Source organism: Chiloscyllium plagiosum, chromosome 7, assembly GCF_004010195.1.
Source record: "Chiloscyllium plagiosum isolate BGI_BamShark_2017 chromosome 7, ASM401019v2, whole genome shotgun sequence".
In the NCBI taxonomy this organism is placed as follows: Eukaryota; Metazoa; Chordata; class Chondrichthyes; order Orectolobiformes; family Hemiscylliidae; genus Chiloscyllium; species Chiloscyllium plagiosum.
In genome coordinates this window covers 105,402,932-105,421,014 of record NC_057716.1, presented here as the reverse complement: position 1 = coordinate 105,421,014, position 18,083 = coordinate 105,402,932, and the positions used below count along the sequence as shown (strand labels likewise).

General features: G+C 42.7%; 1 protein-coding gene across 18 annotated transcripts in view; it reads right to left on the bottom strand.

Moving 5' to 3' along the window:
* Nucleotides 1–18,083, bottom strand: part of obsl1a (obscurin like cytoskeletal adaptor 1a) — a 297,489-nt gene that overhangs the window by 98,128 nt on the left and 181,278 nt on the right. For 17 of the 18 annotated variants that reach the window (XM_043694326.1, XM_043694325.1, XM_043694341.1 and 14 more), the window contains 5 exons: nt 16,667–16,942; nt 14,163–14,438; nt 12,169–12,444; nt 8,878–9,153; nt 7,415–7,690 (listed from right to left, as the gene is read on the bottom strand). In XM_043694326.1, coding sequence (XP_043550261.1) covers nt 7,415–7,690; nt 8,878–9,153; nt 12,169–12,444; nt 14,163–14,438; nt 16,667–16,942 — 1,380 coding nt within the window. The remainder of the gene's footprint in view (nt 1–7,414; nt 7,691–8,877; nt 9,154–12,168; nt 12,445–14,162; nt 14,439–16,666; nt 16,943–18,083) is intronic. The other variant, XM_043694335.1, reaches the window with a different exon arrangement.

Sequence of the window (18,083 nt, the reverse complement as noted above, 5' to 3'; positions counted from 1 at the left end):
CCTTCATAATTTTATATGTTTATACAAGATCCGCCCCCCTCATTCTTCTGAATTCCAATGACTATAATCCCAGTCTACTCAGCCTCTCCTCATAAGCCAATCCCCTCAACTCCGGAATCAACCTAGTGAACCTCCTCTGCACCCCCTCCAGTGCCAGTACATCCTTTCTTAATTAAGGAAACTAAATCTGCACACAGTACTCCAGGTCTGTCCTATCACCCTCACCTTGACCTTTTTCCACCTATCACATTTCCGACGCCCCTCCCCCAAGTCCCTCCTCCCTATCTTTTATCTTAGCCTGCTGGACAAACTTTCCTCATTCCTGAAGAAGGGCTAATGCCCGAAACGTCGATTGTCCTGTTCCCTAGATGCTGCCTGACCTGCTGCGCTTCTCCAGCAACACATTTCCATCCCATTACACACACACAGACAGAAACACACACACACAGTCTGGTGAAAGTGAGGACTGCAGATGTTTCGGGCAAATGCCCTTCTGATGAAGGGCTGTTGCCTGAAACTTCGGTTTTCCTGCTCCTCGGATGCTGCCTGACCTGCTGTGCTTTTCCAGCACCACTCTAATCTTGACCAAGATGGGTTCATGTCACACTACAGGTGACCCCATTGCACTACACACATGCACACGCTCACGCAGACCCTCTCATACACTCACACACACACTCCCACACACACCCTCTCGCAGACTTAAATAAAAGCAAATTACTGCGGATGCTGGAATCTGAAACCAAAAGAGAAAATGTTGGAAAATCTCAGCAGGTCTGGCAGCATCTGTAAGGACAGAAAAGCTTTGACAAAGGGTCAGTTAGACTCGAAACGTCAGCCCTTTTCTCTCCTTACAGATGCTACCAGACCTGCTGAGGTTTTCCAGCATTTTCTCTTTTGCTCTCGTAGACTTATACCCCTTTATACTCTCTCACTGACACTCATAACCCCCACCCACCTCCCCCCTCCACCCCATACACATGCACATATAAGTTTGTTTGGTGAATCTGTACTTGCAGAATTACATTTTACTTTGCTCAAAAACTGCATGAATCCATGTAAGATTCTGTAAATCCATACTTTAGATTAGAATCAGTCTATCCATTGTGGCACAGACAGCCTCACATGGAAGCTCACATCTTCAATACATTATATGGGCCGACATGATAGCAATTGTTAACGTTCACTTGAGAATGTAACTTTTTAAAAACGTTTTGCGGTTTACATGTGAAAGAACTGAAACCAACATGGTCATTCTAAAACATGAGAGACTTAAGAAACAATCCAGGTCTTTTTCAATATATGATTTCAGTTACATCACACTGTAAACTTTTGCTATAAATTCTGTCTTAGAATCTTATTCTCCACAACCACCTGATGAAGGAGCGGCACTCCAAAAGCTAGTGCTTCCAAATAAACCTGTTGGACTATAACCTGGTGTTGTGTGATTTTTAACTTTGTACACCCTAGTCCAACACCGGCGTCTCCAAACCAGGAATGTGTAGGTTAGGTGCATTAGTCAGGGGTAAATATAGATAATAAGGTAGGGGAATGGGTCTGGGCGGGTTACTCTTCAGACGGTCAGTGTGGACTTGTTGGGCTGAAGGGCCTGTTTCCACACTGTAGGGATTCTATATAAAAAAGATGTTGTCATGATTATCATAAAAATGCATCTGGTTCACATGTAGGCCAGACTGGATAAGGATATTAGATGTTAACATGATTATCATAAAAATACATCTGGTTCAATAGTGTCCTTTAGGCAAAGACATCTACTGTCCTTACCCAGTCTGGCCTACATGTGAATTCAGTGTTGTGGTCAATGCTTAAGTGCTCTCTAAAGTGGCTGAGCAAGCCACTCATTCAAGGGAAATTAGTAATAGGCAACAAATGCTAGCCTTGATAGTGACACCCACACCCAGTGAAAGAATTAAACAAAAGTACTTTATGAAATTTAAGTTGGAAAACAACGTACTTAATGTGCACAGCAAGATCCTACAATGAGCATTGGAGTGGCATGCAGCATTAGTAGTTGCATAAATGAGCTGAGACAGCATTGATGAAGAGATCCAACTCTGGATCAGCTATGCTAGCCTAGCCTTCTACAAACTACAATCATGTTTCACCACAAAAATCTCCACAAGTCAACAAGATTCCTGGTATACACAGCTGTTGTTACCACCACACTGCTGTACTGCAGTGAGATCTGGACTGTGAATCAGTGACACATAAACACAACTGAGACATGCATCCGACAATGCCTCTACCACACTCTCTAGAATCAGTGGAGGATTATCAAACAAAATAATGTACTTCTTGAAGCTAGCTCTACTAGCAATGCACGAGAAACAAAATAAACAATTGCTGGAAAAACTTTGCAGATCTGGCAGCATCTATGGAGAGAAAGCAGACTAATATTTCTGGTCAAGTGACCCTATCTTCAGAACAATGGACGAGACACTGTATACAGGTGGTTGAAAAGCAGCTCCTGCCAACTTGTGATTTCTCAGTCTGAAACCCTTCTTGGAGCAAGGCATCATTGACATTAATGACTGGGAGGAGCTTGTTGCCAATCATTCAAAAATGGCAGATAACCTGTCCATCAAATTTCATCAGGCTTTGTATTTAATGTCTTAATAAAGAGGCAGAGTGACTGCAGAGAAGAATTTAGTCAAACATTTGTGTATGTCTTCAGCCCATTCCATCCATGCAGGTCAAAAACAACCACCTAACTATTCCAATTCCTTTTTCCAGCAATTAACCTAGAGCCTTGTATTTCTTGGCATCGAAAGTACACATCTAAATACATTTTTTTTTCATTCATGGGATGAGGGCACCGCTGGCTAGGCTAGTATTTATTATCCAGAGGGCAATTAAGAGTCAAACACATTACTGTGGGTCTGGAGACACATGTAGGACAGACCAGGTAAGGATGGCAGTTTCCTTCCCTGAAGGACATTAGGGAACCAGATGGATTTTTCCAACATTCTACAATGAATTAATGGTCATCATTAGACTCTTTAATTCCACCAACTGCCATGGCAGGGTTCAAACCTGACGCCCCAGAACATTACCTGGATCTCTGGATTAACAGCCCCGCAATAATATCACCAGGCTATTGCCTCTCCGCAAAACTTTCTGTCTCTACTACCCTTACAGGCTGAGAGTTCTAGATTCCGACCACTCTCTAGGTGAAAAGGTTTTTCCTTCTAAATCTCCTGCCTTTACCATAAATCCACGTTCCGATCATTGATCCCTCCACCAAGGGGAAAGATTTTTTTTTCCTGTTTACCCTATTTATGCCCCTTGTAATTTTACAAATCTCAATTGTGTCTTCTCTCAATCTCCTTTGCACCAGGGTAAATATCCCCAAGTCTATCTAATCTCTTCATAACCAGCCCTGGCCATGTCCTAATAAATCCCCTCTGCACCTTTTCCAGTGCAATCACATCCCTCCTATAATGTGGATTCCAGACTGTACTGTGGCTTAACCAACATCTGATGCGGTTCCAGCATAACCTCCTGCTCTTAAACTCCATCCCTTGACTAATAAAGGCAAGATTAATACTTGACTAATTGAAGGCAACTTCAGGCATTTAAATGAAACAAATCCATATTCCACTGCCCTGTGAGATGTTCTGCCTTGTGTACCCAGAGACCTGGGGAGGGGGGGAGGGATGCTAGGAATTGGTCAGACAAGAAGTCCCTCAGCAGATATTCACACCCCTTGAATAGACAACACCTTCAAATTGAGGGACAGCCAGTGATGACAAGATTAGTTGGGCTCAAGCTACACTAGTCCCACTTTCCATCTGGGTGAAAAAAAGATTTTCCTCAAATCCCATCTCAACTGCCTTCACTTTGAATTCATACCCCTTGGTTATTGACCTTCTGACCAAGGGAAATAGCTGTTTTCTATTCACCCTGTCCATGCCCCTCAATCTTACACACCTCTATCTGGTCCCCTCTCAATTTTCTCTGCTCCAAAGGAAAAAATCTGAGCTTATCCAGCTTCTCTTCATAGCTAAACTGCTCCATCCTGGTGAATTTCCACTACACTCCTCCAGTGCAATCACATTCTTCTTATAGTGGGGTGACCAGAATCACTTACAGTACTCCAGCTGCAGCCTAACCAAAGTTCTGCAGCTCCAACATTACCACCCTCCTCTTATAACCTATGTCTTAACTGATAAAGGCAAATGTCCTCTATGCCTTTTTAATTATCCTGTTAACTTGTCGTACCAACAATTCAGCTCCAGCTCATCATCATTTAAAATCTATTCTACTTTAACGTTTTGTGAAAAACCTGCACAGTATGTTTGTATCTAAAACTGTAAAGTGTTACTCTTTCTCATGTCTTTTCTGTAGATGAATAGGTTAAAATGGTTCTGTAAAATCATGGAATATTACTGCACAGAGGGAAGCCATTTGGCCCAGCAAGCCTGTGTAAGTTCTTTCAAAGAAGTACCTGATTAGTCCCATTCATTCCTGCTCTTTCCCCGCAGACCTGCAATTGTTTTGACTTTATAAATATTGTTCAGTTTGTTGCATTTATTGCATGGTCAATGTGTCAGTTTATCTTTAACAGACATGCTCATGATGACACTACTGTTAGTAATAATGTGAGACCTGAGATTATAACCTCCATATTGACTCCATCTTACCCCAAATTCATTTGAAGCATAACAGTCTACTGGAAGTTATAGTTGAATGGCATAACAGTAGCCAAACACTTGTATATGTGTGAATGTATAATAGTTAGTTATAATTATAATAAATATCTGATGAGGTCATTGGGCTTGAAACATTAACTGTTTCAGTTGCTGAGACCTGCTGAATTTCCCCAGCAATTTCTGTTTTTGTTTCGAATCTTGAGCATCTGCAGTTGTTTTATATAATTGTAATAAATACCTGTTGGATTCTTCAGTCTAACGAAACCACATTCAGTTTCTCAAGTTACAAGAGATAACATAATTAATGCCACATCAGATATAAATACGCCACTGGAGGTAAAATCATACCACCAACCTAACAGGTAGTGTACTGCATGCTGAGATTGGGAGAGCGGTCTTTAGTCCCGTTCTCAGTCTATCTTTCTCTCTTGATCTCTGTCTCAATTTCTCTTTGTTTCTGTCTCTTTTTCTGACATGGACACAGCACTCAATATTCCAGGGTTGGGGTGGATGCGATGGTGAATTTTAATATCTAAACCAAAGCACCTGTTGTTTAGGATAAAAATAGCAGTGATCCCTCGCTGACACTGTCTAAATTGGACTGTGAGGATTAGGTTACACTATGACTAGGTTACTACAGAAATAGTTCCAGTGTTGGGCCCTTAGACTCCATGGGATAGTTTATAGGCCCAAAGTGAAGAACACCTGGGGACCAAGCCACTTGAGGGATCAGAGCTGAAAATGTGTTGCTGGAAAAGCACAGCAGGCCAGGCAGTATCCAAGGAACAGGAGAATCGACGTTTCGGGCATGAGCCCTTCTTCAGGAATGAGGAAAGTGTGTCCACTTTCCTCATTCCTGAAGAAGGGCTCATGCCCGAAACGTCGATTCTCCTGTTCCTTGGATACTGCCTGGCCTGCTGTGCTTTTCCAGCAACACATTTCCAGCTCTGATCTCCAGCATCTGCAGTCCTCACTTTCTCCACTTGAGGGATCATAAAGGATATGTCGTGTCCCATTAATGATAATGGTCTAATGGTCATTTACATAAATGATTTGGATGTGAGCATAAGAGGTACAGTTAGTAAGTTTGTAGATGAAAATTGGAGGTGTAGTGGACAGCGAAGAGGGATTACAACAGGATCTTGACCAAATGGGCCAATGCGCTGAGAAGTGGCAGATGGAGTTTAATTCAGATAAATGCGAGGTGCTGCATTTTGGGAAAGCAAATCTTAGCAGGTCTTATACACTTAATGGTAAGGTCCTAGGGAGTGTTACTGAACAAAGAGACCTTGGAGTGCAGGTTCATAGCTCCTTGAAAGTGGAGTCGCAGGTAGAATGGATAGTGACGAAGGCGTTTGGTATGCTTTCTTTTATTGGTCAGAGTATTCAGTACAGGGGGTGGGAGGTCATGTTGCGACTGTACAGGACATTGGTTAGGCCACAGTTGGAATATTGCGTGCAATTCTGGTCTCCTTCCTATCGGAAAGATGTTGTGAAGCTTGAAAATTTTCCCTGGGGTTGGGGAGTCCAGAAGTAGAGGGCATAGGTTTAGAGTGAGAGGGGAAAGATATTAAAGAGACTTGAGGGGCAACATTTTCACACAGAGGGTGTACGGGTATGGAAAGAGCTGCGGGAGGAAGTGGTTGAGGCTGGTACAATTACAACATTTAAGAGGCATTTGAATGGGTATATGAATAGGGAGGGTTTGGAGGGATATGGGCCAGGTGCTGGCAGGTGGGACTAGATTGGGTTGGGATATCTGGTCGGCATGGACGGGTTGGACCGAAGGGTCTGTTTCCATGCTGTACATCTCTATGACTCTAATTAATTTCTCATTAGGAATTGATTAACTCTGTGGGTTAGGATTGAGTCCTCCACTACCACCTGATGAAGGAGCGACGCTCTGAAAGCCAGTGTGCTTCCAACTAAACCTGTTGAACTATAACCTGGTATTGTGTGATTTTTAACTTTGTACACCCCAGTCCAACACCGGCATCTCCAAATCATGAGGCTATGTACTTTGGCAGGAAGAATACTGGAGGTAAACATTAGTTAAATGGAGAAAGACTCCAAAATGTTTCAGAACAGATGGATTTCGGAGTCCTCATGCATAAATTTTAAAAAAGTAACATCCAAGTTCAGTGGATAATAGGACAGACACACGGAATGATCACCGTAGACCACAGCCAAAATATTGTAAACAGCTGTGCTCCCCTTATCTTAGGAGAGGCATTTCAACATTACAGACATCACAGAGAAGGTTCACTAGGCTGATACTGGTTATGGAGGATCTGTCTTATGAGGACAGGTTTTGTAAGTTGGGTTTGTATTCAAAGGAGTTGAGAAGAATGAAGTATACAAGTTTCTTAGGTGACTTGACAGGGTAGATGCAGAAAGGTTGTTTCCCCTTGTGGGAAGTCTAGAACCAGAGGGAATAATCTCAGAATAAGGGGTCAGATATTTAAAACTGAGAGGATTTTCCCTCAGAAAGTAGTGAATTTGTGTAATTCTTCACTGCGGTGGGCTGTTGAGGCTGGGTCATTAAGTATAGTCAGGGTTGAGACAGACAGATTTTTAATCAGTAAAGGAATCAAGAGTTTGGGGAAAAGGCAGGAAAGTGGAGTCAAGGATTATCAGATCAGACATGGCCTTATTGAATGGCAGAGCAGACTGTGATGGGCTGAATTACCCACTGCTCCTACATCTTATTGTCTAATGGCCTGACGATATGAGGGCTGTACCTGTGACAGTCACTTTAAAAGTCAGTTTGTCTGAGTCAGCATCACAGACATATTGTCCAGAATCGGATGGTTCAGAGTCGAAGATCATCAGCTCCCTTATCAGACCCCGTGACTCTATCCTGATTTTGTCACTGGGCCGCAGCTCAATCCCATCCTTGGACCAGCGAACCTGCACATCTGGATGGCATAGTTTACATGTAATAGCAATGGTCTCAGACTCAATGAAACTGCGATCTTCCGAGATATGGGAGCTTCCAACAATCATTACAGGAGGATCTGGAAGGAATACCATGAAGTTTATCAACAATGAACCATCAGAATTTAGTATACCCATCATCGAGGGCATTGAGACTTCCCTTATCATTGCCAGATATTTATAGCTATATAGCAAGAGCAAATTGCATTTATATAGCACTTTTAATCATAAGAATTGAATTTGGAAAGCATCTTTTACAGAAAAAAAACATGCACTTATATGGCAAATTTGCACAGTAAAAATTTGCATTTATAAAGCACCTTTGACAGTAAAAAGATGCACTTATATAGCATGGTTGTACATTAAAAAATTGCACTTATATTGCACTTTTACACATTAAAATCTTGCATTGATATAGCACCTCTTCAGAGTAAAATATGCATTTGTAAAACATGCTCTAACATGTCACAGCATGGTTAGCAAACATAATTCGATAACCACAGCACTAAACCTGCAGAAAGGGATAGGTTTTAAGAAGTTTGATGAAGAACAGAAAGTATTGACCAAGGTGCTGGTGGGGGAGGGCTGAGTTTGGTTGGTACAAAACTGACCTGCTGTTTGCAGACGATGACACTCAGGAGCAGGAGGGGGCTGATGACCGATCCTTGGAGGTCACGAGAGATGACAGAGAATGAACACTAAGAGAGGCTACTGAGGGTAATTCTCTGTATCCAATGTGAGGGATTGGAAGGGAACCGTGAGAGAATCCCATCAGAGCGACAATAGTGAAAGAGGGGTTGGACAAGGATGGTCAATGTGTCAAAGGTTGAGAACATGAAGAGGGAAAGTTTAGCCACAATCACGGGCACACAAGGTGACATTTGTACCCTGAGCAGAACAGTTTTCTTATGGGCACAGAAGCAAAAACCTAATGGGACAAACACTGAGGTGCTGGAAAAGATGGGGAATAAACTGGGTGACAACTTGCTCAAGAAATTTGGTGGGGGTTTTGGGGTGTAGTTGGTGATACATGATAGTTGGTGAGGATGGAGATTGTGTCAGAAACTCAGGAGCACCACAGAATCCCACCTATCCCATGAGGGACAGGGACTGAGTCTGGAGTTACTGCCTGAGTGATATTCCCCTGTGTCACAAAGACGAATATATTTTTGATGGTCTCAGTGAGCATCATCTGTGTCAGCATGCAAAAACGAGAAAAGTGTCTGGGGAAAGCTTCTGTGAGGGCACTGAGCCTGAGCTTTGTTACCTTCCACACGCACTCTGAATACAATGTTATCGCTCTGTACATCACAGAGGTACTCTCCAGAATCTGTTGTCCGAGCGTCCAATATCTGCAGAGACCGGAACGTTCCTTCCCTTCCCATGGTGATCCTCTCATTTTCCACCACGTTCACCCTGTCTTTGTACCATTTGGCAATACCATCTGGCCAAGACAGTTCACACTGGAGGGTAATATCCTCGGAGGTCAGGTACTTATACTCTGCTGGATCCTTGGTCTGTCTGATTATCTTAACTGGTGGCTCTGCAGATAAAACCAGGGATGTGTTGGTTTAATGGTGTATCAATAACAAGAATATGTATTTATTTACCACCTTTACCTTGTAGAGATAGCTCAAGATGTGCAATTAGACTCAAGTTAACACCAAGACACATGAACATATTAGGGCAGGTGATCAATGCCTTTACATACAATTACACAAACGTTTACAATACAGAAATTGGTCATTCAGCCAATTATGGCTGTCGATGTTAGTTCACTACGAGAACATCCTCCCACACATTTACATCTCACCCTTTCTGCATCACAATCAATTCTTTGCTTATCCATAGGTTCCCCATACATGTATCAGTGCTTGTTATTTCATTCAATTTCTGAGAGCGCGAGTTCTATATTTTCCCCACTTTCTGGGTGATATGTTTCCCTGTCTTCGTGAATGCTTTTATAAATGACCAATAAGATAACCTGAGAAACGATGGGCTGGTGATATTATCAGTAGACTATTCATCGAGAGATTTAGGTAATTTTCTGAGAACCCTGGGTCTAAATCTCACCATAGCAGATGGAAGAATTTGACTTCAATAAAAACCTGGAATTAAGAGTCTAATGATGACCGTGGTTAAAAATCACACAACACCAGGTTATAGTCCAACAGGTTTAATTGGAAGCACACTAGCTTTCAGAGTGATGCTCCTTCATCAGGTGATAGTGGAGCCTCCTAATGAAGGAGCATCGCTCCAAAAGCTAGTGTGCTTCCAATTAAACCTGTTGGACTATAACCTGGTGTTGTGTGATTTTTAACTTTGTACACCCCAGTACAACACCGGCATCTCCAAATAATGATGACCATGATACTGTTGCTGATTGTCAAGAAAACCCATCTGGTTCACTAATACCTTTCATGGAAGGAAATGCTGTCCTTATCTGGTCTTGGCCTACATATGACTCCAGGTGCACAGCAATAAGGCTGAAAAAGATATTTTTGTTTACAGAGGGCTATGAGTCTTGAAACTCTGCCTCCCTTGCCCTTTTGGGAAGATAGTCTTTAAATGTTATTCAGCTGAGGTAAATACATAGGAGAAAGTGAGGACTGCAGTTGTTGGAAAGCAGAGTCAAAACATGTGGTGCTGGAAAAGCACAGCAGGTCAGGGAGCATCCAAGAAGCAGGACAGTCGATGTTTCGGGTGCAAACCCTTTATCAGGAACGAACCCTGATGAAGGGATTAAGCCCAAAACGTTGGCTCTCCTGCTCCTCAGATGCTGCCTGACCTACTGTACTTTTCCAGTGTCACACTTTTTGACTGGGGAATTACATTCTTGATAAGGAGGGGGTGAGATGTTACGAAGGTGTTGATGGGAATAAGGAGCACTCAGATCAGCCACAATCTAAATGCATGGAGAAACAGACTTGAGTGGCTGAGTGGCTTATTTCTAATCCCAATTTACATGTTGTATGGTACTGGCGCCTCCAAGAGCAGGTGGCAATGGTGGGAGGAGTCAGACAGTAGAGTCATAGAGTCATACAGCACGGAAACAGACCTTTGGTCCAACCAGTCCATGCCGACCAAGTTTCCAAAACTAAACTTGTCTCACTTGTCTGTGTTTGGCTCATATCCCTCTGAGTCAAGAATATGGTGCTGGAAAAGCACAGCTGGTCAGGCAGCATCCGAGCAGCAGGAGAATCGCGTTTCGGGCATAAGCCCTTCATCAGGGCTTATGATCTCCAGCATCTGCAGTCCTCACTTCCTCATATCCCTCTGAACATTTCCTATTCATGTAGCTGTCCAAATTTCTTTTAAATGTTGTATTTGTACCAGCATCTATCACTTCTTACAATTCAATCCACAGGCAAACAACCTTTTGTGTGAAAAGGTTACCCCTCAGGTCCCTTCTAAATCTTTCTCCTCTCACCTTAAAAATATGCCCTCTAGTTTTGAACCCTCCCATCTTAGGGAAAAGACCTTTGCTATTGACCTTATCTCTGCCCCCCGTGATTTTATTAACCTCCTTCAGGTCACCCCTCAACCTCCTATACTCCAGTGAAAAAAGTCCGAGCCCATTCATTATAACTCAACTCTCAAGTCCCAACAACATCCTTACAAACCTCTCTGAACCTTTTTCAATTTAATAATGTCCTTCGCATAGTAGGGCGACCAGAACGGGACACAGTACTCCATCAGTGGCCTCACCAACATCCTGTGCAATCTCAACTCCTACACTCAATGGTCTGAGCAATGAAGGCAAGCATGTTAAATGCCTTCTTAACCATCCTGTCTAACTGTGACACAATTTTTAAAGGACTAGGTTCCTGAACGCCTCAGTGTTTCTGCTACCATTAACTATATATGTTTTGCCCTTGTTCATCTTGCCAAAATGCAATACCTCACATTTATCCAAATTAAACTCCATCTGCCATTCCTCAGTGCATTGGCCCAATAGATAAAGATCCTTTACAGATCCAATCTGCACAAAGGCATATCAATGTCAGGCAGAGGGCTCATTCATGTACAGAGACAGACAGACAGGGAGATACAGAGACACAAAAGATTCCTCAACCAAGATGAGAACGACAGTCTCAATCCAACATAAATAATCCACTTTCCTAGTTTTAGTTTTAAGTTAATTTCAGGTTTGTAAAGACCAGATGTCAGTAGAATAAAGAAACACTGCTTCATGATCTTTGGGCCATCTGGTTGCTTCAACAGAATATGTTTATAAGCACAGGAGATATTGTAAGAAATTTGGTGCAGTTTGATAGAGATGGGAGAATACTGGCTGAACTCAAGATTATGGAAGATGGATGTGGGAAACCAAGAGGACAACATTGTTTGGAAGTGACAGAGGTGCACAGTGTGTTGTCAGTAACAGTCAGGTTAAAGAAGGACTAGAGATAGGTGATATTACACAGACGGAGATCGTACTCTTTGTTTTAGAGGCAAGGGATTGGAAGCTGAGCTCAGGGTCAAGCAGCACTTCAACTTTGGGATTGGTCAGGATCAAGCTCAGACAGTTGACAGCACTGAACCTAAGCTTTGTTACCTTCCACGTGCACTCTGAATACAATGCTATCACTCTGGACATCACAGAGGTACTCTCCTGAGTCTGTCACTTGAGCTTCCAGAACTTGCAGCGACCGAAACGTTCCTTCCATTCTGAGAGAGATCCTCTCATTTTCTACCACTTTCTCCCCATTCTTGTACCATTTGGCAACAACATCCGGCCGAGATAGCTCACATTGGAGCACAAAGTCCTCAGAGGTCAGGTACTTCTGCTTTGCCGGACATGCAAACTGTCTGATTATCTTAACCAGTGGCTCTGCAGGTAGAATCAGGAAACGTCAGCTTGAAAGGTGGCTCAACAAGAATGTGCATTTATTTAGCAGCTTTATCTTCATAGAGCTATCCTGAGACATGAGAAATCAAACAAAAATTGACACCAAGTGACATGTGTGAACATAGGTAATCAATTTGATACAAATACACAGAAGTTTACGACACAGAAACTGGCCATTCAGCCAATCATAACTTTTGACGTTAGTTTATCACAAGAACATCGTCCCACACTTTTGCATCTCAGCCTTTCTACATCACCATGGATTGATCATCCATAGGTTTCCCATAAATGCATCTGTTCTCATCAGTTCATCCACTTCCTAAGAGAGTGAGTTCCACATACTCCCCACTTTCTGGGTGAAATGTTTCTTTGTATTCAAGGCTGTCTATTAATGACCAATAAGTTAACCTGGGAGGCAATGGACTAATGATATGAGCAGTAGATTAGAATTGCAGATACCCAGATAATGTTTGGGGTCACTGGGATCGAATCCCAAAATGGCAGATGGTGCAATTCAAACCTAGTAAAAATATAGTATCAACAGCCTAATAGTGATCATGTACCACTGTTGATTGTCAAAAAAATCCCATCTGGTTCACTAATGTCTTTTAGGAAAGGAAATCTGCTGTCTTTTCCTGGTCTCAGCCCACATGTGGCTCCAGGTCCACAGAAATGGGACTGAAAAAGTTATTTTTCTTACTCAGGGTTATGAGTCTGTGGAAGTCTCTCCCCAAAATGGCAAGGGAAGCAGAGACTTGGACTGTTATTCAGGCAGGGTAAATAAATTCTTCATGCTTTTTTGATTTATTATTGTCATATTTACCTAGGTGCAGTGAAAAGTTTTGTTTTGCATGCAGTACAGGCAGACCATACAAAGATAGAAGACACGAGAAATACAAAGTTACTGCTGCAAAGCAAGGGAATGAAATGTTATAAAGAAGTCAGTGGCAATGTGATGTACTTGGATCAGCCATAGTCTCATGCATTGAGGAGCTGACCTGAGGGGCTGAGTGGCCTACACCTAATTTACATGCTATAAAATATTGGAGACTATAACAGCAGGTTGCAATGGCGAGGGAGGGTAGCAGGGGAGCCATATAGTAGTCCCTGTTTTCATAAAGGCATATAGATATCGGACAGTGGTCTCATTCTGTGAGCGAGGGAGGCAGGGAAAGAGTGGGAGAGAGAGCGAAAGAGAGAGAGTGAAAGAGAGAGAATGAAAATGAGGCTGACAGTTAAAGATTCCTCTGCCAAGATGTGATCTATAGTCGCAATTCAATGTAAATATAATGTTTTCATAGTTTTAGTCTTAATTTTGTAAAAGTCTGATACCATTGGAATAAAGTAAATATGAACTTTGGGCTGTCTGGGTGCTTCAATCCTTTGATAGAATAAATTTCTAAGCACAGGAGCTGTTTGGTGAATTGACTTGATGTAGTTTGGATATAGATTGGAGAATATTGGATCGGCTGAAGATTATGGAAGACAGAAGATGAGAAACCAAAGGGAGGTTAGAATGTGTCAGAGGAACACAGGTTAAGTCAGGTTAAGGAAGGACTGGAGGTGGGCGACATTACACAGAAGTCAGTGTCTTTGTGAAGGAAAGGTGAAGGGATTGGAACCTAAGTTCAAGGTCAAACCAAATTCCAAGATTAGGAATGGTCAGTATCGAGTTTAGCACTGAGATCAAGTTTCATTACCTTCCACATGCACTCTGAATACAATGCGGTCACTCTGGACATCACAGAGGTATTCTCCAGAGTCTGTTGTCTGAGCATCCAGTACCCTCAGTGATCGGAACGTTCCTTCCCTCCCAATGGAGATCCTCTCATTTTCCACCACTTTTTCCCCGTCCTTGTACCATTTGGCAACACCATCCAGCCGTGACAGTTCACACTGGAGCATAATGTTCTCTGAAGTCAGGTACTTGTGCTCTGCTGGACCCTCAGTTTGTCTGATTATCTTAACCGGTGGCTCTGCAGATAGAACCAGGCAGGTGTTGGTTTAATGGTGCATCAATAACAAGAATGTGCATTTATTTACCACCTTTACTTTGCAGAGCTGGCTCCAGATATGCAATTAAATTTGAGTTAACATGTGAACATATTAGGACAGGTGATCAATACGTTTACATACAATTACACAGAGGTTTACAACACCGAAATAAACCCGTCAGCCCATCATAACTCTGTTGGTGTTGGTTCACAATCCACACCTTTACATCTTACCCTTTCTGCACTACCCATATGTTCCCCATAAACTTATGTGCACTCATCATTTCATTCACTCCCTGAGGGAGCGAGTTCCACATTCTCCCTACTTTCTGGTTAAGAAGCTTCTATATATTCATAACTGACTTTATTAATGACCAGTAAGATAACAAGGAGCAGTGATGGCATGGTGGTGTAATCACCAGATTATTAACCCAGGTAATATCCTGGGGTCCTGGGACTGAATAGTACCATGGCAGATGTTGGAATCTGAATTCAATAAAACCCTGGAATTAAGTTTATTGATGATCATGATATCATTGTTAATTGTCAGGAAAAACCGATCTGGTTCAATATTGTTCTTTACCTGATCTGGCCTACATCTGACTCCAAACCCACAGTAATGGGGCTGAAATAGTTGTTTTCTCACAGAGGGTTATGAGACTGTGGAACTCTGTTCCCAAAATAGCAAGGGAAGCAAAGTCTTCAAATATTTTTCAGGTGGACTAAATTAATTATTGATAACCAAGGGAGTGAAATGCTATAAAGGTTTTTGTGGGAATTGGGAGTAATCAGATGTCATTGGAAGTCTGAGGTGAGTGGTGTTCCACAGGACTCTGTCCTTGGGCCTCTACTGTTTGTAATTTTTATTAATGACTTGGATGAGGAGATTGAAGGATGGGTTAGCAAGTTTGCAGACGACACAAAGGTTGGAGGTGTTGTTGACAGTATAGAGGGCTGTTATAGGCTGCAGCGGGACATTGACAGGATGCAGAGATGGGCTGAGAGGTGGCAGATGGAGTTCAACCAGATAAATGCAAGGTGATGCATTTTGGAAGGTCGAATTTGAAAGCTGAGGACAGCATTAAGGATAGGATTCTTGGCAGTGTGGAGGAACAGAGGGATCTTGGTGTGCAGGTACATAGATCCCTTAAAATGGCCACCCAAGTGGACAGGGTTGTTAAGAAAGCATATGGTGTTTTGGCTTTCATTAACAGGGGGATTGAGTTTAAGAGTCATGAGATCTTGTTGCAGCTCTATAAAACTTGGGTTAGACCGCACTTGGAATACTGTGTCCAGTTCTGGTCGCCCTATTATAAGAAAGATGTGGATGCTTTGGAGAGGGTTCAGAAGAGGTTTACCAGGATGCTGCCTGGAATGGAGGACTTATCTAAGCAAGGTCATTGGGGACATTTAAGAGACTACTGGACATGCATATGGTCACAGAAATTTGAGGGTGAATACATGAGGATCAGTGGTCGGCACAACATCGTGGGCTGAAGGGCCTGTTCTGTGCTGTACTGTTCTATGTTCTAGAGTAGCAGACCCAAGGGGTTGAGTGGCCTACTCATAACTTACATGCTTATAAGGACTGGAGCCTCCAACAGCAGGTGGCAATGGTGAGGAAGGGTAGCAAGGGAGCCATATAGTACCTACAGACCTGGTTTGAACAGAGGTATACCAATGTCAGGCAGGGGCCTCATTCAGGGACAGAGTCAGACAGACAGACAGAGACACAAAAGATTCCTCAACCAAGATGATGAACTGTAGCCTGAATTCAATGTTAATACTGCATTTTCCTGGTTTTACTCTCAATTTAACTTTATCTTAGTAAAGGCCTGATGCCAGGAGAATATAGAAACACCGCTTCATGATCACTGGGCTGTTTGGGTGCTCAATCTCTTGATAAAGTAAGTTGCTGAGCACAGTAACTGATTGGTGAATACACTTAGTGCAATTTGGATACAGAGCAGAGAGTATTGGATGAGCTGAAGATTATGGAGGACAGAAGATGAGAAACCAAGGGGAGGTTTGGAGGTGTCAGAGACATGCAGAGTGCTGTCAGTAACCGATATTGTACAGAAGGAGGTCGATGTCCTTGTTATGGAGAGAAGGAATTGGAAGCTGAGCTCAGGGTCAAGCAGCACCCTGACTTTGGGGATGGTCAGGGTCAAGCTTGGACAGGTGAGGGCATTGAATCCAAGCTTTGTTACCTTGCACACATACTCCGAATACAACGCTGTCACTCTGGACATCACAGAGGTACTCTCCCGAGTCTGTCGTCCGAGCATCTAGTACCCGCAGTGATCGGAATGCTCCCTCATTCCCAATGAAGATCCTCTCATTTTCCACCATCTTCTCCCCATCCTTGTACCATTTGGCAACACCATCCAGCTGAGACAGCTCACACTGGAGTGTAATGACCTCGGAGGTCAGGTACTTGTGCTCTGTTGGACCCTCTGTCTGTCTGATTATCTTAATCGGTGGCTCTGCAGAAAGAACCATGGAGTTATCAGTTTAATGGTGACGCTATACAAGAACATGCATTTATATAGCACCTCCACCTTTGTCAAGCTATCTCAAGATGTGCAATCAAATTCAACTTAACACAAGATGAGAACATTTTAGGACAGATGATCAATACCTTTACATATAGTTATAGAGATGTTTACAACTCAGAAATAGGCCATTGTGATTTCCTTTGGGTCTAGTTCACTAGAAGAACTTCTTCCCATACCTTTACATCTCACCCTTTCTGCACTACCATCAATTCTTTGCTCACCTATAGGTTCCTCATAAATGTATCAGTACTAGTCATTTCATTCACTCCATGAAGGAGAGAGTTCCATATTCTCACCATTTTCTGCTTAAGAAGCTTCTCTACATTTATGACTGCCTTTATTGATGACCAATAAATTAACCAGGGGAGGTGATGCTGTGGTGTATATCACTAGATATTAATCCAGAGACCTAGATAATGTTCTGGGGACCCTGGATTTGAATCCCGACAGGGCAAATGGTGGAATTCAAATTCAATAAGTCCTGGAATTAAGAGTCTAATGATGACCATGAAAGTGTTATCGATTGTTGGTGGGGAAGAAAAAAACATTTGGTTCTCTAATGTCCTTTTGGGAAGGAAATCTGCTGTACGTACCTGGTCCTGTTGGAATATTGCGTGCAATTCTGGTCTCCTTCCAATCGGAAACATGCTGTGAAACTTGAAAGGGTTCAGAAAAGATTTACAAGGATGTTGCCAGAGTTGGAGGATCTGAGCTACAGGGAGAGGCTGAACAGGCTGGGGCTGTATTCCCTGAAGCGTCAGAGGCTGAGGGGTGACCGAATAGAGGTTTACACAATTATGAGGGGCATGGATAGGATAAATTTATGTCAGATTGTGGACATAAATACCACTATTACACGTGAGAACACCTCCCACCGTGTACATGGCAGGTACTCATGTGACTCAGCCAACATTGTCTATCTTATACGTTGCAGGCAGTGATGCCCAGAGGCATGGTACATTGGGGAAACTGAGCAAAGGCTACGACAACGGATGAATGGGCACCGCACAACAATCAACAGACAGGAGGGTTCTCTCCCAGTTGGGGAACACTTCAGTGGTCCAGGACA